This window comes from Anopheles darlingi, chromosome 2 (assembly GCF_943734745.1).
Source record: "Anopheles darlingi chromosome 2, idAnoDarlMG_H_01, whole genome shotgun sequence".
NCBI classification, from domain to species: Eukaryota; Metazoa; Arthropoda; class Insecta; order Diptera; family Culicidae; genus Anopheles; species Anopheles darlingi.
Window position 1 is genome coordinate 21,239,055 of NC_064874.1, and position 23,037 is coordinate 21,262,091.

At 47.3% G+C, this 23,037-nt stretch overlaps 3 protein-coding genes across 4 annotated transcripts in view; 2 read left to right on the forward strand and 1 right to left on the reverse strand.

Moving 5' to 3' along the window:
- Positions 1 to 20,171: 20,171 nt before the first annotated feature.
- LOC125948317 (26S proteasome complex subunit SEM1) lies at positions 20,172 to 20,631 on the forward strand. Its single transcript, XM_049674256.1, has 2 exons — positions 20,172 to 20,372; positions 20,441 to 20,631. Exons 1-2 carry the CDS (start codon positions 20,285 to 20,287, stop codon positions 20,560 to 20,562), a joined length of 210 nt encoding a protein of 69 aa, XP_049530213.1. The 5' UTR covers positions 20,172 to 20,284; the 3' UTR covers positions 20,563 to 20,631.
- Positions 20,611 to 22,420, reverse strand: LOC125948311 (snRNA-activating protein complex subunit 3). Of its 2 annotated transcripts, XM_049674250.1 has the most exons (3): positions 22,322 to 22,420; positions 21,050 to 22,253; positions 20,611 to 20,986 (listed from the first exon to the last, which is right to left on the reverse strand). In XM_049674250.1, the coding sequence occupies exons 2-3, from the start codon at positions 21,890 to 21,892 to the stop codon at positions 20,675 to 20,677; spliced, it is 1,155 nt and encodes a 384-aa protein (XP_049530207.1). In that variant the 5' UTR covers positions 21,893 to 22,253; positions 22,322 to 22,420; the 3' UTR covers positions 20,611 to 20,674. The 2 variants fall into 2 exon arrangements, with proteins under 2 accessions (XP_049530207.1, XP_049530208.1); XM_049674251.1 differs by lacking the exon at positions 22,322 to 22,420 and having other exon boundaries at positions 21,050 to 22,290.
- Positions 22,421 to 22,520: 100 nt separating this feature from the next.
- The window catches only part of LOC125952692 (ubiquitin thioesterase trabid), a 4,713-nt gene continuing 4,196 nt past the window's right edge, over positions 22,521 to 23,037 (forward strand). The window contains exon 1 of the mRNA XM_049682320.1: positions 22,521 to 22,990. The gene's annotated coding sequence lies outside the window, so the exon portion shown is untranslated. The remainder of the gene's footprint in view (positions 22,991 to 23,037) is intronic.

The window sequence follows — 23,037 nt, forward strand, 5'->3', positions numbered from 1 at the left end:
CAGAAGAAGACGAAGCAGCAGCAGCAGCATCCTTCCGTTGACACTCGTCTCAGCGGAACGAACGCGATATTGATGACACGCCCAGGCGTTATGTCAAACCACAGCACGCGTGCCAGGGAGGAAGTGAGAGAAAGCGAACGAAAGAAGGACAATCCGGGGAGTGGAAGAGCTTCCTCAGCCGCCACCAAAATGGCACTGATTGCCACCGCACCGCAAAAGGAAATGGCGAGCAAATTAGCATAGCTGTAAAACAACAGCAAACGGAACAAAGCCCAAGGCCTGCTACACCTTTCATCGGCCACAAGGATTTCAATTGCACGCGACCGAACGAGGCCACGGTGCGCAGAATACACGCCTGGCTTCCATCGTTTCTACACTAACAGTAAATTTTCGTTGTGATAATGAAACGGTCATGTTGAAACTGTCATATCCATACAAAAAAAAAACGCCAAGACGCAAACCTTTGCTTTTTGTATGCATATGACTGTTTCGTTATTGCAACGAAAATTTCCAGCTAGTGTAGAAACACCCGAATGGGGGACTTTGCGAGCTTTGCGTTTTTTTTTTTTGGTGCCGCAACGAACGACTTGGCACACGGGGAAAAAAAACCCCCCTCTGCTACCGTCAACCCTGCTGTAAAATGTTTATTTTACGATCTTGAGAAGCTCCCGGAGTGAACACGAATGGGGGGGGAGAAAGTGGAAGACGGTCCAACCAGAACACGGGAGTGACACGCGAAGGTACGACCACTCATCGCACACACACACACACAAACACGTCGTGCGAACGGCATCATCATTATGGCGCAAATTAGTGACGCAAAATAAGCGTTCGGCAATCGGTACGCAGATAGCGTACCGCAGGAAGTGCCCGAGCGGTGGCTGTGGGGTTGATTTTTTTTGTTCGAAAGAGTCAGAAAAACGGCAGAACAGCGGGGTAACCGTGGTTTGGGTTTGTGTCCTGCTGGTGGCCGTCCGGGTTTGCCGTCCGGAAGTGTGACCATCCTTTGTCATCGTAAAGCGTGCGAAGACATAAAAATAAATGGATTTTCCGTATGCACATACGTTTCGGGAATAAATATCCATCGCTACATGCCTCTCTCTCTCGGTCTCTCCAATCGCCAATCCGCATTCATTTTGTTGCTGTTCGTTCGGTGTGCTGCAACATTGCTTTCGCGGGTTTCAGTTTCAAGGCTCTGCGGGCGCTGTGAGCTCGTAAGCACCCTTGGAGGAATCACAGTCAGTTAAAGAGCTTCTTTGTGGCTCACTCTCTCTCTCTCTCTCTTCCTCGTATCCGCGAGCCAGTTAGCGCACATTGTGGAAGGAAATGGAATGGAGTCGTCGCCATCGTCGCCACCATTGTCGTTCACCCACCAGGCCCAGGTCATCAGTAGCGCAAGTGGAACCGTTACCGAGCCCCCAGCCCAAGCCCAAGCCCGAGCCCAAAACACATTCACAAGCTAATGCTGAAAGTTGCGCAGAAAAGTACTCTCCTAAAGCGTAATGCGGCACCATTATTGCGTCGTCGAATGCGAAGGGGGGGGGGGGGGGAGGGCGTTTTGGTGGGCGGCGGTCTACGCGAATATAAAACAACGATTTAGCATCAGCGACAAATGTAAACTTCCTGCATTAAGCTATAAACGTGTAATTATGATAGAGCCCTCCGGAGTTGACGGGTGAACGAGTGAGTGAGCGAACGAATCCCACCTTCTTCTTGCCCTCCTTGCGGCGTTCGTTTTGAGGCTTCAAGCTCAAATAATGGTGGAAATTAAATTTGTTCGCGCAACAGTTTCGATTGTGGATGGGATTTTCCATGGCGGAGGGAGGACCACCCCTGGTGCTACTGGTTTTTTTCCGGTGGTGTATTGGCTGCACAGCTGCCATCAACATTTCGAGTCGCTTCTGGATGGATCATCCTGGTGGGATCGTAAAGCCGATCCACACCGTTCAAACGCCCCACTCGCTTCATTCATGTACTGCAATGCAAATCCTCCCTTACCGTTACGATAACAGCTTTATTTTCGGTAACTTTATTTAATTGAGCAGGAATTAGGTCAGAGGAGGCGTGTGGTAGCAGTGCTTTAAGCTTGGGGTGAGCAGAATCGTGTTTGTTTGTCGTTAGTATTTTAAATAAATTGTTACACATCTTGATTTTTTTTTACTATGAACCGTCAATGAATTGAGATTAGAATATTTAAATTATATTTCGTATATTTTGTAAAATCTCGTCTCTGGAATAATAAGAATCTAAACGATTATCACCATTATTTTTATAGACTTTATTACGAACGTCCTAAGTGTAAGAAAATGTAGAAAACACAAATTTAAGATTATTTCTAATGTTCATATTTGTATGTATATCATAGTTGCTAAGCGTATTAAGCGTGGTTGCTAAGTGTTGCATATCTTAGTTCACTTTGGGTTGCTTGCTTGGAATACATCAAAGCAAAGCAACAAGGTGAAAAGAAGTTAATTGTATTGCTAAGCATAAATCAAATCAATCGACGACGAGGATTAAAGCGAACAAGTTTGTAAAATGAAGAACAAACCACCCTAGTTCAATCTTGGAGATTCCTGGCCATTATACCAGAAGCGCCTCGAAAGATTTTTCGTGGCTTACAAATTAGAGGACGATGAAGGACAAGATGCCCTTCTTCTAACTTCAGCTTCGGTGTTTTCGGTGTGTAGTAACAAACCAGAAGAGAAAACGTTTAGTGAACTCTGCTTCGAAACTGCTTTTCAAATTGTTGCAGGATCTTTAAATAAAAATCGTTTTCGCCAAAATGAAATATTTTTCAAATCATTCCTCGAACCTTACGATGGCTACTGATTTAATACCAAATAGATGGTTTTATTCTTATAAAACTTATCGTAGCGTAGAGTTTTGTATAGACTTGATAACTTCACAATGCAAGAAAAACTTTCATTCCAATCTACCAAAGTAACCGACTCTCTACACGGGCGCGAGAAAGCTGAAAATGAGATGAGAATGAAAAAGGCGAGAATGTCAAATCCCATACATTTGTGACAGCCTACTTGTATCTTTACATTTCCATTTGTATGGGATTTGACATTCTCGCCTTTTTCATTCTCATCTCATTTTCAGCTTTCTCGCGCCCGTGTAGAGAGTCGGTAATATACTTATTCTGACCTCCATTTCTCCACATTTATTATTGACCAAAATCAAGTAAAATCTGTGACGAGTTGATGGAGTTACAAATTTGATTAAATCGTTATCATAATCTGAAAACTCACCATGTAGCAAGCACTCTCTATCTCAATCGAGCACATCTTGCAAAACGAGAACCCAAACGGATCAAACCTCGTCCCAACACGATTGACATTACTTCTGTTCATTATTATTGCTGATTTCTTCAGCCATCGCCATCATCAGGAGCGCACACAACATGTATGTGTGTGTATGTGTGTGTGTGTGCCAACAAATCGACTTTAACTAATCCGCAGGCACTCTAAATGCAAAAGACACATATAAATATGTATGTTCCTGTTTTGCTTAGTGCCACTCCCCGGTCTGATCATCATACGCCACCTGGAGGAACAAGGCTGTCCACCGCCGAAAACCAAACGGTACAGCAGGAAAGGCAGAAAGAGCGAGAGCCACCTTTACCTTCTCGTAACCGTGGTTCCCCTTATCCAACATCCCAATTTCACGTCGACGGTCACCACAATAACATAAACAAAGCACAATCGTCCATGAAGTTTAACTAAACATTCGCTAAATTCGGTTGCCGAATTAAAGTCAGTGTCTCTCGCTCACGCTTCCTCACTTCTTGGGCCGGAGAGTGTCCTTTCCCCCCACGAACACGAACAGTCCTCCAGTGTTCGAGTGGCAAACACCGGCGTCAACAGAGCGGTACGGGATTCCGCATGAGAACTGTGTGGCCGTGATTCCCCTTTTGCTGTGGAATGTGAATTTATTTCCACCGTCCAGCCGTCCGCCTCACCACGGAACGGCCTCTGGAATCTCATCGCCCCTGCCTCATCGTCGTCCTTCGTGTTGCGTCGCACCGTAGTGCTTTGTGCTGTGGTTGTGCGAAATCCTGTGGTGGGTTTACGCGTGGTCTACCGACAATGCCCTTACCCGATGAACTAAGTTTATGTTTGCGGGGAGATTTGGGATTACAATATTGTCGAAAACATGACCGTTAAGCGAGCATACGATATCGGAGGAGGTGGGGTAGGACGCACCACTTCAACATCGAAAACGAAAGCGAAGCCTCGTGTCTCGTCTCGAGTGTATCTACTGCTGCCGCTAGTGTTTCAAAAAAATCGACTCCCGCTCATGTCCTTCATGGACCAGCGAACACTAGAGCTGGGTCGAGGCTACAATCGAATGGATATCCCGGCTTTGGCTCGACCAAAGGATCTGGTACTGGCCATCTGGGGATTGCTCTGTGGCTGCAGTGAAGCATAATGGAAGCACCGGATCTTGATCTTCGCTTAGTTTATCTCGTCTCGGAGATGGAGATGCAGTGCATATAAATTGCAGCAGCTCCACTCCAGCTGCTTTTTAAGCTGCCAATTTGTTGGTTATTTTGTTTCTGATCTTCTCGAAGTCTACTGGAAGTCGCCGATGGTCGCCGAGGCGAAACACTCACCGCTGGAGCGTCCGTGATATCTACAGCATCTGTAATCTGCAAGAAGATGCAGTCTGTGGTTGCAGCATTACCGTCCGCAGCATGAACTCAATGTACCGGTTAATTTGGTATTCAAATGTCAAAATTACGAGCCACAGTTATGAGTACACTTATCTCCGCGGTGAGTGCTGAAGATAACAAATTGAGTTTATCAAAACATTTACAACGATAAGAGTGCTTTGCTGTTCTACAACTTTGCCTTCGTACACTGATAGTTATTCAACTTGGCATAAACGGTTAGAATGTTTTCAAAACATGTTTAAAATGAATCGTGAGCAGACTGTGGCAGCCAGTGAGTGAACGAAGCGCTATAACATGCGCATGCGCCTCGTTGACTCACGGATATTCCCCTTCCTCTTAACTATAGTTCCTACCAAAAAATTATGCCAAGCTCATCAGTCTCACGATGGAAAGGGGAGGAAACTCCTTTCTCACACGGAATTTTCTATTTTTCTTGTTCACCGTGAAAAGGTTGAGTTCATTGATTTTGTTCCTTCCATCAAATCGCCCTTTTCATTGGCCATGTGATCGTCTAGACTCTGTTAATGAACTTTGTCATTTTTTGTTTATTCTACTGCTTCTGTTTCGGTTCTGTTCTTTGATTTTCTTTGAGAGTGAAATTAGGTTCTGTTCTTTGATTTTCAGTTCAATAATGCCCGGACTAATAATAATCAATCCTTAACTCCTATACAGCAATTCAATTAAAGGTCCCAATTGTACGATTATGCACAACATAAGAGCAGAAAAACAATTAAAATCCGGCAGCCTTTTCTACAATTCTTATTAATTATCAAACAAATTGCAAATGGTGTAAATGGTATGTTAACGGTATGCTTCCACAAATCAATTATGCGGTTAACCATCGGCCATCCAAAAACAATTAATATTTTCAAATGATATTCTCGCTTTTCAGAAAACTCCAAAAAATGTGAAAAACGATTCACATTAATGTTCCCCGCCTCTGAAACATTTTTATTTTAACCTTGCTGATGTCAAACGATTGATACCGGCGATGCTCACATCATTTTTGATTCGAAATCGATTTCGATTCGAAAGCGGAGTGCCAAAGAATTCTGTAAAAAAATTGGAAAAGCAGTCCCAGCGGTGAAAAACATTCCTAGCAAGGACGATAACCTGTTTACTACCTTCGTGACGTGGTATTTATGGCGTAAACAGGACATCAAACGATTCACACTCAACCATTCGGTCGCCCAAATTAATACCGCAAACACAGTCGAAGGTTTTGATGCGAGCCGAGCACAAGGACGAACGGTCCTGCTGAGGGTTTCGAGCGCCAAGGGAGTGTTTTTTCTTGTACATCGAAGACCTCGTTATGTGCCGAAAAGATTCATTCCGAGAGCGCAGTGGAAAGGTACATTTTTTTTACTTAATCGTTTTGCTTCGAGTTCCAAAATTCTCGATGCCGTGATCGTTTGATGTAGACGGGATGGAAATGATAAATCACTAGCAAATGTGAAGCCATTTCTACCTTTGGCTCTACTAAATGCTGCAAACTAATTAAATTACAAAAAAAAATTATTAGAGCGACGGTTGACGCTCTTCTCCAAAAAACACTTCGGTTTTTTGTCGGATTTTTTCGCAAAATATTTCAAATCATTTATCATTTGCTCAATAGCGACCTTCGGAATCGAAAGCCACGCATATTAACACTCAATTGAGTGGCAAAAAAACGGTAAGCTACTTCCAGTGTACGATACTTAAAACTGCCTAAGGCAGCGAAACATTTGAAATTAAACTCGAAATATCAACTCCTCATCGGCACCCCATCTCCGGTCGGCCTTATCTCGGGTGAGCTATTTATAGAATTGGCCCCTTGGTGGTCGGGGATAACAGTGCCTTTCCGCCACACGCTCTCCTTCCCCCCAGGAAAAAGCAGAACCATGCGTTGCCTCACACCGATACTATCTCCTGCTGATTGATTCGATACGTAAATAACCTTAATATCTACTCTCAACCGTAACATCCCGTCGTGCCGGTATCCTGCAGGGCCTTCTCCTCCCCGTCCCCGTGGTGCCGTGTAGGAGTAAATTAGGGTTCTTGATCGCACATTTTCACGCAATCAAACTAACCGACGTAAGTTGCTCACCGTAACCGCACGATTTGAGTTGAGGAGGAAATGGTGGAGTTGAGGTGTGGGAAATGGAAAACACCTCCAACCACCACCTCTACCACCACCACCAGCACCACCGTGAGCACCGACCTCAGGCCACCGGAAGCCCCATCAATGTCGATGAAAGTCAGCACATTTCAACCGGCACACCTTTGCCGAGACGCTTCTCCTGCGTCGTGATTTTGTAACGACATCATGAACGACGCCGCACCTTTCTCTCTCTCTATTTCTTTCTCTCTTTCTCTCTCTCTCTCCCTCCACTTCTCTCTCCGCTTCACTTTGCTCGATTCTACGTCCCGAGATTAGGATCCGTTCCGTTTCGTTCTCGCGCTCAGCCTCCCGGTCGGGGGTTGGGCAATCGGATTGCTTGTGAACCGTGAAAAATTGACGGAAGCATCGTTGTACCGCGGGCTTCATCGTCTCATCCGTTCCCCGGTCGTCCGCCCGCCCGCACGCCCGCACGCCGGAAAACGAAATCCCGAAAAGCTCCCGGACACGGTCGGGCGAAATTTAAATGAAAGCCAACGGCAGAAAAGCGGGACAGTCGGGGGGGAAAAAAAGGAGTGCACAGGGACGAGTTGGTGTCGAGGTAAACGAACCAACGAACCCAGCTACTGGAGACTCGGGCGGAATAGGGCCGCCAATCGTTCGGAATGTTGGTGGGAGGGAAGTTGATATTTGAGAAATAAATTAGCCTCTTCTTTTGCCATTTGGCCATACAGGCCATACTCGTCCTGGAACTGAAGCCAATCAGAAAGAGCGAAACGGGAAACGGGAGAAAGGTTCGGGGCTGGAGGCAGGTCTGTTTCCTCCCAGACACACTTCGCTTCGGATAGTGAAGAGCGAAACCGGAGAAAGACCACGGTCTACACTGTTACTGTGTCTGGAGCAGGTGAGTTGCCATCCTGTAGTACCAGTCCCAAACATACACACACACTAGCTACGGTCGGTTGGTGGGTAAAATCAGAATATTTACAGTGCGTTGGACACCTCCCCGGGTTAGGCAGGTCGGGCGGAAAAATGTGTATACGCCAGCCAGAGTAACGAGGGTACCGGCTAATTCGATTCGATGCTTGGAGAGGTGTAACGAAATTGATAGCTTCTTGGAGAAGGTCGAACTGTTCTGCTGTACCTTGTTTTCTCTTTCTCTCTCTTTTTTTCTCTCTTTCTCTCTCGTCTGATTCCCTCTTCTTCGAAGCAAGGATCTTCGAAGGAAACAATCGGTTCCAGGTAGTACTATTTTGCCTTTTTGCTTCTTTCCCTATACTGCGATGGAAGAGGGAGGAAGCGGCAGTTTGTTTTCAAAATGTTTGCTCCACTGCTTATCTTGTAGCAACGGTATGATGGTTGAGTAGTTTTTTTTTCCTTCCTATTTCAGGTCTCTTTTGTTCCTGTTAGTGTTCAAGTGATTCCCTTTTCCGCGACGTCAAATTTGTTGTGTGTTTGGACCTTCACCTTCAAGTAAACCCCGTTCCTCTTTGGCATAATTCCAATTCCCGAAAGCGCGCTACTGAATCTTGCAGCAGCTCTACTCCAAGAAATTCCTCACCATTGTAGCGTCTGCTCGAAGGATCGTTAAACATTTGATCCTTGTATTTGATCCCATTAGTGGAAAGTCCTTCAACGCAGCCAACGCACTGCACCAACACCTCTGCATGGACGGTTCCTCTAATACCCTCTCATCCTCAGCCGCGACCAACGCTCTTTTCATACAAAAAAGCATTTCTCTTCCGCGAGAATTGATCGAGATATTAAGCCAGCTATCTCCACCCACAATAAGTACACCATGGCCGTATTCTCAAACTTTTCCATTAAATTCTGACAACCCCGGTACAACCACGGCTTGTCGCGGCAGAAGCGTCAAAAAGCTGCCGGAGGAAAAAAAGAAGGAACGGAAACAAAGTAAGCCGAACTGCCGTTTGCCAACGATACCCCGCAGCAGGCCGACCGAGTTTTTGGTTGCGACGCCAGAATGCCAGAAGAGAATCACGAAAACACCGGAGAGACAGAGAGAGATAGAGAGAGAGAACCTCGTCGGCTTATCTGGCGCATTTGATGTGTTCCGTGGCTTCCCCCGCTTAAAATTAGGAAGCCAATTGGCCCAGCCAGCCATCAAGAGCTCCGGCTTCAGAAGGGCAGCGACAGCAGCACCTATTTTCATTCCTTCACGCTACACCGCGACACCCCGGCTACTAGGATTGCTTTTCGCTTCCCAATTTAACAGTTCCCCGGAGTCAGTTTCCCCGGATCGTTAGAAGCCAGTGTCCATGGCCACGGCGCCAATGGAAGCATATAATTTGCCCGCCAATCATAAGCTGTCGGCGAGGGAGGGGCTGACCAGGATGCCCGCTCCCAAATCGGTGGCACACCGCAAGGCCTAATGGCGACAAAGTGGCCATGTTTGGAAGTTGCCGATCTTCTCGGTCCATTTCGGGACTTCCCAGCCGCACCGCTCTTTCCCTTTTCACCGACATGCCCTTCCGGAGTGTTCGCACACATACACACGACCGTCGCCAGCAGGTTTTTTGCTTCGAAAAACGCTTTCGACTTCCGATGCTGCCAGACGCGTTGAAGCACTTTCCCGGTTCCCAGGACTCGTGCACGCCCAGACACCCAGTTCCATTAGTATCACTCATCCATGGAGGCACGGGGGGAGGGAGTAGTGGTGGTCGGCTCAAATCAGTGACACTTTGGCCAGCACCACCGGAGTGTTTTTTTTTTTTTTTGCACCCTTCGAAACAAAAAAACCCTGTGGATGAAGAAAAATTCAATTAAAAATTTATTTTCATCCCACATGAAAAGCGGAAAACTGCAAAAACAGAAGCGAAAGACAAAAAAAAAACAGCACAAAATTAGCCACCAATTGTGCCACCACCCCGGGCGGGGGTGAGTGCGAGAGTTGCGTGGTTATTTTCGACTTTCGACGGCCTTTTTTTCCTCTTTTGAGGTGGTTTTCCCTGACTTTTCCTGCCTGTTCATCGCTTTTCCCGGCTGCTGCTGGCTGGATCCCGTCGTCCACCGCACCATCGACATTTCGAAATTTTGAACTCGTCGCTGGCGTCTCAGGCACCGCACCCTTAGTTTTATGTATTTTCTCCGTTTCGCCTTTCGCCTTTTATGATCGTCGATTGTCCTTTGGCCTGATCGTCTATTAATCTGTCTCCGGTTTCGTTCGCGGCTATGGTATGGGGGTCGAGGGTGGCCACTAGGGAGAGCTTACTGGGCAGTTTTGAGTTCCTGGTATTTCACAGGAGAGCAAAAAAAAACCCAGTCAACCACTAATGACACCATTCCGGTAATGCGCAAAGAATTGACCGGTACCAGTGGGAAGGGGGCGCACTAATGCCACCAGCATCATCATCATCATCATCAGCAGCAGCACCGTCCAATGGTTTCATGTTTCGATTTATGCGCCCCGGCCCCGCACGTTTTTATTTTCATTTCCTTTGGCACCGTGAAAGCCATTTTCATGATTTTCATGATCACGGGCACCCTACAAAGCGTAGGGCATTTGCGAAATTAAAAGGAAGCCACTCCCTCCCGGTCAAAAACGGAACAGAACCACAGAGAGAGAGAGAGAGCAATAGAGAGATGAGGCGCACAGAGCAAGTCATACATTTTCCATCATTTCGCTGCAAAGCAAACAGCATCCCAAGGCTCAATATCGTAAGCGCACTTGAAATTACAAAACACCAAATTACAGCCCCAGCCAGTAATAAATGTAGGCAATACCCACACACACACACAACGCATTCCGGCGCACACATCGGCCGACCGGTGCCGGGAGTGTTATTTACAAAGCAACTTTACCATTTCAGCCACAGCCTCCTTCGTTCGGTAGAGAGGGAGCTCCCGAAAGTCGAGCAATCCGGCATTGCCGGACGCAGCCATCTCACCAGTGGCATTGCAGCCGGGCCCCCAAGGGTTCGCTCGATACTAAATTAAGTTATGCCTGTGCACCACCATCACCATCGAGCATCGAGCATCCCCTCTAAAGCAAAGCCTGTTCCGGGGTGTGCTTCTGCTTGGCTCATTTCACTCATTTCATCAACTTTGATCAAACTCCAAGACCGGCGCACTTGCCGGCAGCATTCAATCTGAGTGATGGCCAGGATGATGATGATGATGATGACGAGAAATCAGTGCACCACGACCGCAGGCACGTTACGTGGCTTGGCTGATGAAATGAAGTGAATCCAAGGCGCAAGTGCGCCAACTGCAGCCACCGGACAAGCTGTCTCGCTGCCCACGGCGCTCTTGGTCGCTCTTCGGATTACTTTATCACTTTGCCGTGTCCGCCCAAGAACCGCCCGGGACGAGCCCATCAATTTGCAAACTGAATCCGCCCCACCAACCGTTGCGCCTCAGCCGTATTATCTTTTGAGGGAATAAATAATAAGTCCTGTAATGTAGAAATCTTCGCTCTATCCCTAAGTCCTTCCGCGCGCGATGCTCTCGTATTGCTGGCCCTCGTCGTACTTCCAGGAACATCAATCTCACGCGCCCACGATAAGGCACGCGAGGAGCATGGACGTAGCAGGGGCAGCATCATGAGTAGCAGTTTGATTTACGATGCAGTTCTACTCGAATGCTATCCGTTTTTCGAATCATTTTGAACGATTCCTCGGCGATAGTGAAGCTCTTTTTCCGCCGCTCAATTCCGCCGCGACAACAACATCATGATCATCGTCACGAAGGCGACGGAGCAACCATGTAAACCACGTCACGGCCGACGCATGGTATCGGACGCGGTTTGTGTTCCCTTCCAAAAACTGGCAACGCTTACAAGCGAATGGTACCAGTCACGGGGATCGCTACACGTGTACACACTGTGTTCGATGTAAGCGGATTGAAAACATTCTACACTCTACTAACATGGCCAAGTTAATGGTAATGGTACCAGGGCGGCAAAGTTTGGCCAGCATCTCATGCAAAACAGAACACACACACACACACGGACACGTGGTGCCATGTGAGACAATTCTTATGCTCATTTACACTCGCTCTGACGCCCCATCAACGCAGGGAACGTAGCGTTCGACATGTGCCGGTTCTGCCGGATGGTTGGTTGGTGCCACGCCGTACTGTAAGCTTTAAATGTTCCTCGGGTTGTAAGTGCTATTTGCCGAGGCACGTACGTCGTTGGCGTCGTCTACCTCTCAATCCGGGGGAACTGGGAGGGGTTGATGGCATGACGATAAAAGTGGGCACGATTATGAAGACACCAAACATGGGCATAGGAACTGCTGGTTGGTGCGATGGTGCTGCTGGTACGTTTTAATTCCTCTCTCTCTCTCTCTCTCTCTCTCTCCGTCCTGATGCCGACCTTCAGCATGCAACCAAACATACATTCGCCAAATACGCTGCCGGAGGCCAGTGCTTAATTGATCGAGATGTTGTGTGTGGTTCTGAGTGGCTGGTCTGGGTGAGCAGCCGCCATCCCAGGCATGCCAGTGAGTGAAAGTTGGAAAAAAAATGTCGATCCTAATAATGTATCCGTCCTCTGGGAAACGCAAATCGATTGATGTGTTTGATGTGCTTAAGCGGAACTGTGGGGCAACTCAAGTGGAAGACACACACACACACACACACACATACCGATGGGAATGTAACATTTGCTTACATGCCTACGAGTACACCCGAGCGGTGGGAGGGAAGGTTTGTTTCGAGAGCTCAACTTCAACAACTACTTCCATTTCAATAACAATAATTACTTCTATTTCAAACAACTCAAGCACGCGGCCGGTTCGTCGAGAGTCGGTTAGGAGCGTATTAATGGTTGCTGCTTTAGCCGCAGCAAACTTCAAAGCTTTAATCTGGATGGATCGAAACCCTTTGAAAATGAAACTTTTAAGAGCGCAACAAAAAGATGGGATTCTTGTGAATAAACTCCGTGTTAGTGTTAGCTATCCCGACGATACACACTACTGAAAGAACTGAAGGCTCCCCATGAAGAACATCAAGGGTTCCCTCATGTGCATACCATTGGCACGCTGGCACATCAAAGTCAACCGCGACCAGTACGCGAAATAATCATTAATTCCAGCGATGGTGCAATTCCTGACGCAAAACACAACGTTCGGATGTGCATTCGCGGTTGTTACTTTGAATGATTATGTAACATGGTTGGTGTTTGGTGATGTTTTTGTAACACCATGTCTAGTATCGTGTGATTTGCTACTCTACATAACATAGGAAAGCGCCAACAAATCCGATGCTTTGACTGTCACCTTTCAAAGGTAGCGGAGCAAATTGGTGATTTTCCAGGAGATTTTCCATTTCGAAATTGAAAAGTGGTAGCGAAAAGTGCACACATGATGCAGACCAATGTGTTTTGCAAGGTTTGTAAGAGAAAGCTCTTCAATTACGGCCTATTTTACACCTCAACCACTGTTTTCTCCAAGCTCGGTACATAATGGGACCTCGCAATGGGATATGCTAGACCTCGGTGATGTTAGTAGCACTGCACACAATGCAAACCCACAACATTGCAGAATTCCAACGGTAAATGCTCATCAACCTTCGCCTCTAACCGGGCAGTTAAGTTGGACATCTTGCCGACAAAAGACACAGTCAACCGGCTACAAAGCACACTATCATTCCAGCTACCAGCATTAACAAACACCTTCTTTCATCTGGAGTATATTACCTTACAATCTCTGCGTGCTGCTCCCATTGGCTCAGTGGCGGGCGTTCATTTATCGCCGAGATGTCTGCTTGACATCTTTCACCGCACCGCACATCACCATCACCACCATCATCATCATCATCATCATCTATCCATCCAATCAAAAACACTAACCGGCAATACTGGGTGATGATGGTGCCACTGATACGGTGGTGTCTCTCCAGCAGTGCAGATGAAGATCTACTTCATCTACACTACACAGCACGCGTGATGCTGCGAAGCTGTCGATGTCACCGCTTCTCTACCGACCACTCGATGAGTATTTGCAGTTCTGCGACGTTGGTCGCTCGGTTTTTAGTCAGTAATTATTTTTCTCCATTCCATGCACTCGTGTCACCCCGTACCAGACTGTCACCCACTGCTAAGGCGGCTCACACACACACACACACACACACACACACACTCACTGATCAAATATTTATTTAAACCCCAGTGACACCGAGAGCGGGAGCAGGAATTGCGAGAAATTGAAATGTTAGTCCAATGGTCGATATGCTGGAGAATATGATGCTAGCCATCTCGTGGAGGATAACCGAAGGACACACATATTGGCCGGCGAGTAGGAGGGGAGGAGGAGATTCGAAACGACTCGACGCCCGTTTGATCACGACCGAGGCCAGAAGCAACATCAACGGCAGCAGAAACATACCATACCATATAATGTCAGTGTCTGTGTGATCGTTATGAGGTAAAACGATAAGCGGTGCATGCGGGAGTGGGACAGTCGCACTCGTATGCTCCGAAGGCGGCAAATTGTGGTCTCCCAGACGATAAGTGAAAGCGGTTGTGCTTTAAAGTGCTTTTGATGCTGCGTATCATTGTCGTTGGCCAGATGGTCCACTGGCTGCCCGCCGTTCTATCGTTCGAGGACCTCTCTCTCTCTTCTCTTTCTCTCCCCTGTGCCATATGCTAATGTTCCGTGTCAATGACAAGTACATAAATACACACCGGAGTATCGGGCGCCACACAGCACAGCCACCATCACCATTTACCTTGGGGCTCACTTCGGGAGTCACATTCGCATCGCAAAAGTCGTTTTATCTCGTCCAACCATGGATTCCACTGCCAAACCAAGCAAATTAGCTGACAACGGAGCATCGTCGTTAGCGTGTCCTCGTGATGTGATGCCAACAATACACCCGAGTGAACCATCGCATCGTTTACTGATCGTGATCGCAGTGCAGTTCTCGATAACTCGGTCGAAGAATCTTGGCCGCAGACGCCACCTCTTGTTCGCCACAAGAACATGCCCGCAGACCATGCAGCACTCCAATTCGATTCGCATTCAGAGCGCGTCCGGCGTATTTGTATCCTTTTTGGTTCGATTCATGCCGCAAATCAGGCCGCTGTTCCGCCGTGTCAGATCCCAAGCATCAAAGTTGTCGGATGGTCAATCGGTACACTGTTAATGGAACATTTTAACATGCAAATTGCTGACAAACGAGAACACTCGCCAGACGGTAGAGGCGTGACAGGCCACTGTACATTAACACTTAGTGCGCGCACTTTAGACTTTAGCCTACCTCTATCGTGCTGGCAGTAGCAGGAACAGCAGCAGCAGCAGCAGCACGTCATCAGTTACAGACTCGTGCCACAACAGCATAAAACATCAAACGCGACAACGCGCGCATTCCACCCACCCACTCTTTATGTACTACCAACACAAAGGGAATGACTTTTGGATGAGCTGACCGAATTACGACAGCCGGACAACCGGAGCAACGAAACAGAAAAGTGCTTATCGAATCACCAAAATCCAATACTCGTCTTCGCGTCGTCGGTACTGGCTCTCGGTTTAATGGTTTCGCGTACTGCATTTGAGACCCGCGGCCCCCCGCAAAAGATTCTACTACCAGATTGTCGGACACACAATATGTTTATCCGACGGATATACTCACAGAAACACATACACGGTTCCGTTAGCGTCTCTCGAGCGTCGTCTGCAACCGTTGATGCCGACATCACAATAGCAGAAAGCTGTGAAGCTGAAGCCTCGATCAATGCCTGACGCTGCTGTTGCTGATGGTGCTGACCGTGGACCTGGACCGTGATTTGATTTGAGCACCCCATTGCCATTAGCGGACGGATTGGTTTTTTCGCATTTTCCCCCTTTTTCTCATGTTTGTTTTTTGTTGCTTCTCCTACCCTGTGCGAGCGAACGGTTGGCGTTGGCCGGTTGGCGCTTTATGTGACTTCGCCTACAACCTATAACCACCTTGGCTGGGCACGGGGATGGGTAGTGAGCTACGATTCGCTTTTAAATGGGATTAAAAACGTAAAAACCCGTATTCTCGATGATGCTGATCAGGCGAAGTGCTTTACCCAACACCCTGGACCGTCCGCTACTCACCCCGTGCCCGGCGCACAACGGTACGGTGGTTTCCTACGGCTTCCAATTAATAAGATTTATTTGACCACAACCACACACACACACATGGCACGGGGCATCAAGCATCTCGCGACTGCAGAAGCCATGGCCGTTCGGATATGGTTCGCCATTCTGGTGAACAAATGACTAAACCTGAACCTGAACCTAAACCAGGCTGGCTGCCTTGCTGGCGGCATGCTGGCTGGCTGGCTGGTAGGCAGACATGTCACGGGTTTGGCGGGATGGAAAACCATTTTTCGGGGTTCCCAATCTCCCTGCCTAGGTCGCTCGCTCCTGTGAGGCCCCTGATTTATTTAACAGGTTTCTGAGCTGGGAAGCCCGCTGAGCCCGCTGTCTCGTGCAGACACTCGGATTGAAACGTGAAGCTGGTCCGTTGCTGGTCCACAATCGGGCTCTAATTTTTACCGGAAACTCCTCCGGTGCTCCTCCTACAAAGCGCGTACTAGACGCTGTGCTGGACGAATCGCCCTTCCCGGTACCGGTACCGATCCCTTTTAGCTTAATTGAAGCACATGGGACCCTCCGGTAGACGGCGGCCATTTATAGGTACACTTTCGGGAGGAAGCAGCGTGTGTGTGGCTCATATGAGGGCCGCGCACTCGCGCTTGAAACTTATGGCTCGACGGAATCCGACTACCGTGAGCAGAAACCGGAAGAAACCACAACGCCGTAAACAACCTCGCGTCCCGGCGGGGGGGAGATGCCATAAAACCTATCAGCGTTGTTGTCACAACCGCAAAACGGAACTGGAATAAAGGTGCGATCAGCGAAAAAGGCTATTTGGCGTAATGCTTGAACAAAGATGACGGGGTTTTAAGAAGCTCGCAACTTGTCCACTTGGTCATGACACGAAGATACCGAGTGTGTTAAAAAGCTCAAGGCATTCACGAATCCCACGTAGTATTAATGCATTTCAGGTCCGGGAGCCTTTCCCGGGGGTGAATTATTTTAATCGAACCACCTTATTTTGTGGTCCCGGCGCATCGGTAGCCCGGTCCGCACAGTTGCTGCGGTCAATTGAAGCAAAACACAGTTTAATGAATCACGTTGAGGTTACGCTGTGAACCGACTGCACCGAGCCCCGTGTCGCGTATAGTGACCGCAGAAAGTTATTCGTCAATCCGGTCAACTGTAGACCACCCACACGCATACACACTCACACACTCACACACATGTGTGTAGTAAAGAGCGGATTGATGAGAAAAGGGGAAACGAAACCATTCCACAATCACCACAACCAGGTTAGCGGATCGTTATCCTTGGTGATAAAAGTCAATCGAACCGCGAGCTTGGCACCTCGCTCACGTTGTGGGCCCGGGTAGCAAACTTTTAATTTGCCGCCACTTATCTTATTAAAACTTCCTCCCAATCCGTATTTGGATACTACAAACCACACAAGGACACACCAAAATAGTAGCACTGAGAATGGGAATGATTACGGATATCGCGCGCAAATGTTGATGGTCGCAGCATGCCTCGTCGCTGGTGGAGGCGCCTGGCAGCTGTCAGAAGAAAATCTTCCATTCATGAGACCATGCGCGATCGATCTGCGTGGCCGGATGGGGCGCAAATTAAACAAAATTGCATGTTTTGCACCTTTCGGATACACGGTGGCCACAAGGCCCGGAGCGGGTCCCTGGTGAGCAGGGCGCACTTTGCGGTTCGGTATTCCGAGGGCTCCATTTTAGAACATGATTTTCTACTTTTCACGTTCTTCATAATTCATGGCGCACCGGTCCCGGTCCCACTCCAAGATGATCCTTACGAGCGTGCGGCTCACAGAGATGCAGTGTTATGGGTACCGTAGTTTATGATTGATGTTTAACATTTAACCGTACGCCAGGACATATACCCTTTTTTCATTACGTTCGTTGTTCTTTATGCTTCAAAGCGGCATTTTCTGCAATGCACTGCTTGTTCGGCAGCTCATTGGTGAAACTTTTCGATGATCGACAGTTCGGCAGGAAAAGGAAGAAATTTGGACAAAACATTGTCCGTGACGTACACATCGAACAGAACGGTACCGGAGTGCATTAAACACACGCCAGTTTGTGTATATTTTATAATCACACACAAATACCCGAACCGAACCGAATCGCGAACGCCGGACGTACGCGTTTGAATTATAATTTTATGTTTCGTGTAGCCCGGATGCTCAGTGTCTAGTCCGAAAATGGTTCGCTCTTCACTTATTCACCACAGTCCGCGGCTAGTGAACGCGACTGGAGGCTGTACCCGCTTCTACCGCTTTTTGGGGGTGCAAACTGTTTAACTGTTATAAATGTGCGGCGGCTCTTGTTTGGCTAGAGTGTAATTGAATCAAAATGGAGCCCATGTGGCGATAACATTGGCACGTTTCAGCAATTCGTGTGAATGTTTCTATTTTGCTTGCCGCATGCGATTAACCATGACAGCGCAAACAAAAGCAAACCCGAGAGGCCCCAAACCACATTCTAACAGCTTTTTCATTCATTCAATCGAGATTTATGGAGGCTTTATCGTGGTGATTTAACACGCTTTGCAAATAGCTTTGCCACTTCTGGGTGCCGTTTGTAAACGCAAAAGAAACACGGAGAGATAAGCTAATCGCATGAAACGAAATAAATCTACAGTCTGTTTGCACATTATCAAAAAAAAATATATACAGAACACTGCACGCTGAGTTGTTTAAAAATTTTAAAACAAAAATCGATGGAATACTCCGTTTGCTCCGTCCGTTTGTTTCTGCCTTCAATCAGCCTCCTTTTGAACACCTCAGCCTTGAACGTTGAACACCTTGGTCTCATTACTCCTAAAGACCTCAATCCGTACGAATGAATTGCGGGAGCCACATTTGATTGGAAGAGGCGGGCTTGTTCGGGCTAACTATTTAACTACTCACTATATAATTATCCAATTTGTACCTAGCTATTACAGCTGCTCGAGGCACGAAGCTAGAAAACTTTTCATGAATCCGTTCAACATAAGACCTTCGGACGATATGTAGTGAGGCTGTAATTTGAAAAGAAGTGCATCATACCATGTGTTGTGTCGATGTGGGAAAAAACTCCAGCAACACCTGTCTGCTCCTGGCGTCCTGTTTCTGCTGAGGCACTCGCCGTGTATCCTCAAGACTCCGCGACACTCGCTAGCGAACCTCTGGAGAAGCGAACGTTGGCCGGTCGAAAAACGAGGCCAGAGTTTGCTCGTAAACTTTTATTGAGAAGCATAAAACAATTAATGCTGACCTGATGCCCGCCTCCGTAACCCTTGGGCGCTGGAGTCCGTCCGGTTCCCGTGAATGAATGGTTGCTCATTTTTCGGAAATGAGTTTTTATGCTTCAATCATCCGCCGAACCGGCCAATTGCCAACGTTTGGTGGATTGTGGGTTGCGATTGGGTGCGCCGTTCCGTAGCACGTTAAATTGAGTTGGCGAAAAGTTGTTTTCCGGTGCGGAAATCGCTGTGATTATCCCAACGTAGCGAACTTTAGGTAGGCGTCACAGCAAAAACCTCAGAACTGTTCGTTGGATCGCAAAAATAGATTTGCACAGAAGGAATACGAACACCGAAAATAAAGCAAAGGGTATCGGGAAAATATGAATGCTTATACGGAGTTTGCTGGGTCAGGACAGGCAATTAATATGTTACAACGGTAACGTAAAAATGCAATCAACTATCGTTTCATTAAACGATTTAACCATTAATTACGGGATTTAATTATTCTACTTAGAGCTTCGTCCTCTACGGTCAACGAGCTGTGAATCCTAATGCTAACCGCAAATAATTTAAACCTGTTAAATGTTTGCTGGAATGCGTCGAAGGATAACGTAATTTTTTAGTGTAAAAAACGGTAAGAAGCGTGCAATGAGTCATGTAAAGTATGTTCAAAAAGTCACCTAAAATAAATCCGTGCACCGTTTCTCTATTCACGGACTATTCACAGTTCAGCTTAAAGGATATTTCCAATATCCTTCAAGGATGTTTTCCACGAAATTTTCACGCTCAAAAGAGGGCGCTGAAGCGTTTTTGGTACTAAAATAATCGACTATCGATAAACGATAAACTAAACTCGATCAACACGAAACGATGCTTGTATTGTATGCTATTCAATGATGTGCCAATAAGCTTTAATGATGGATTTATAGTATTTGCAGTATTGATAAAGTTGCTTCCCTCAAAAAATCTGGCAAAAATTCAGGCACCCTTTAGGAACGTCTTGAGTTTTCCTATTCGATATGCGGGTTATATGCGGTTTAAATGCGACCTCTATTTTACTTATATTTCTGGTGTGTTCAGGGGGTCAACTGTCAAATCGCAATGACATTCGAAAATTTGTTTTCGTCGTAAACATTTTCCGGGATCGCGATTTTTCCTCGAATCACGCACGCATTTCCCTACATTTTCGTTGTTTAACACGCTAATTGTATCCCGGAAAAGATGTCGGATAAGGAAAGCAAGGAAAAACCAAAGCTGGACCTTGGCCTGCTCGAGGAAGACGACGAGTTTGAGGAGTTCCCTGCAGAAGGTAAAACGAGAATCTCCAGAACCACTTAAGAATGGCGGCGGCAGTTAACGATTGTTCTTGTTTCACAGACTGGGTGGCCAACAAAGAGGATGAAGAGGAACTGAGCGTATGGGAAGACAACTGGGATGACGATAATGTCGAGGACGATTTCAATCAGCAGCTCCGGGCACAGCTCGAGAAGCACAAGTAGAGACCCGGCAAAGCAAAATGTTGTTCTGGTGGCGATATTCGAAATAAACATTAACCTTCTTTCGTAAGAGATCATTTGGAGTCGTTTATTTTCTACAGGTCTGAAGCTAGTATTATTCCTTCAATATATATCTCGACTGTATGTACGGATACAGTTCGAACTCGCCTATCTTTTCCCCGTCCTTGTAATGGTAGCTCTCGAGACACGTCAGGCATAGGTACACCGGATCAAATATCTGCCGGTTACTGTTCCGAACGACGAACTGCACCTCACTCAGCGAGCAGATGTTGCACTGCATTTGACGATGAATCGAGTACGAATTGAGCAGTGGGTACTGTGACCTTTGCAGCACATCGGAAGGCATTAACAATCGGCAATCCGACACCACGAACAGATGCTCACAGTTCCCTTGGTGTTGATAAAGCTAGAAAGAAAGCAACATCAGTATTACCTTGTGCATCAAGTAAAGAGAACAGCGTTAATCTACCTGTGGGTAACCGATACGAAACCGCAAATCTCCAAAGCGTGTTTCCTCCATTCGCGCCTTACGAAGTTCGCCGATTTTGTTTTGTCGTTCAGCCCATTTCAGAATCACCTCCGAGTAATCATGATGCGAGTCGTGGCGCAAATCGTTGTAGAACGTGTCGTGTATGAAGAAAAACCCTGGTTTGGGAGTTTCCTCGTTGACAACCCGTGGAAAACTCCAGGCCGAACGGTTTTCACTCATCTCATAAAATGGTCCAGCATCTGAGGTGCAGAAGCTGCAGTCCTTGAGCTCGGTCAGAAACTGTGAGCTCAATACGTACACCTCGTGGCTGAACTTTGGATGGCCAACTCTGAGGCCCATCTTATATTTGAACGGTTCATAGAAGCGAAGCACCAGCAGCATCTCCTGGTAGGGCGTCAAATCGTGCGATGCCGCACTTACTTCCTTGCGCGTGTACCGGTGTTTGTTATACCGCAATCTGGCCTCCACGTTCCGTTTCATTTTGCCCTTGTGCATCTCGACCGCGTTCTGAACGCATTTGAATTTCATGGCCTTCTCAGGAATGGGTGCGGCCAACGGATCTGGGCAATATTTAATTGCCGAAGGATGGAAAGGAGCCACTTGTACGTCCTTGTCGGAATGCAGCTGTCCCACGTCGATCGACTGCATCAGCATATCAAACCGTCCGTTGTTGTTCACCGGAAAGCCGAGTGCTTCCATGATATCCGCGTTTGAATCTATAACCCGGGATAGTCCATCCGGTTTCAACACTGCCTGGTACTCGGCCAACGCTTCCCAAACGGCAATCACCTTCTCCGTTTTTGGTTTGTAAATTTTCTCCATCCTCCGGGGGTATGAATTTCTTCAATAATCTCCGGTTCCTCTTTGCGCTAACTTCCACAACAAAGGGATGTCAACAGTGGAATGGCTGAGCCAGCGGCTGCACTTTGTAGGATTTGCCGGCTAAAAAAGCCGAATTTGAAGAATCTGTGCGTCGAAGAAAATGCCTCTTTGCGGGAAATGTTTCAAAACTGCACACGCTTGAAGGTAAGTTCGGGTGAAGACGATAGGAGCATTCTTTATGCATAATTCGAGTGCATTCTTTCCAGATTTCCAGAGACGGCAAGAAATCTCAGGCGATTTGCGAATCCTGCGAGCTAGAACTTCACCAAGCACACACCATTCTTTCGCGGTTCCGGAAAAGCTACGCAGTGCATGTAGAAAAGTACATCAGTGCCGAACAGTAAAAGATATTTCTTTAATAAACTTTACCGATATTTTATTCCCGGGTCTCGTTTTTGTCGGCTCGAACTCAAAGTTCCGCGGAACTCTACACAGCCTGGTCAGGTATAGGTCATATAGCCGGGGATTTGAAATGGTCACATAATGAGCCAACAAGTCTTTTAACAGACTCACTGTGGCTGTTATGTATGGTGCTTGATTGGGGGGAAAATTACGAAATAGAAGATACTAAAAATACAAAGATGAAGTGAAGTGGACCAAATTCGTAAATAAAAATCGTGCGCGAAAACCCAGCGAAATCTCATGGATCCAAGTTGGTAGGGAGCAACTCTTCCTTTCTTATATCTCCCCCAACAAAACGACTGTCCAGTGCAGTGCCCGTGGCCGCTAGTGTGCTTAACCGTGTGCCACCAGCTGACCGATCTGCATCTCATGGTGCACGGCAACCGCGACGAGTTCACTAGTCCGTGGTGGCGCAACTTCTGGCTATTTGAAGGGCCTCATACTGCAGCGTAGAAAGGCAAACCTCGAACTGGAATATCGGTCCCCGCTCTGCCGCTCCTCATTTAGCGAGGAAAGCGCCAGCTAGCAAGATACGGGCAGCTTCCAATCCCCGAACCATCCTCCGTTGCCACCACTCGCGTTGCTCCGGGCCCGTTCGATTTATTTTGGTTTTCCTTAGTCCACTGTTGTGTGTCCGTAAGTTTCGAATAGTCGCTAACTAAGAGGCTCAGAATGAAAGCAAC

Coding starts and splice junctions, on each gene's coding strand:
- LOC125948317 (XM_049674256.1), top strand. CDS start 20,285: ATGTCGGATAAGGAAAGCAAGGAAAAACCAAAGCTGGACCTTGGCCTG. Junction 20,373..20,440: donor TGAGGAGTTCCCTGCAGAAG/GTAAAACGAGAA, acceptor CTTGTTTCACAG/ACTGGGTGGCCAACAAAGAG.
- LOC125948311 (XM_049674250.1), bottom strand. CDS start 21,892: ATGGAGAAAATTTACAAACCAAAAACGGAGAAGGTGATTGCCGTTTGG. Junction 20,987..21,049: donor TTCGTATCGGTTACCCACAG/GTAGATTAACGC, acceptor CTTTCTTTCTAG/CTTTATCAACACCAAGGGAA.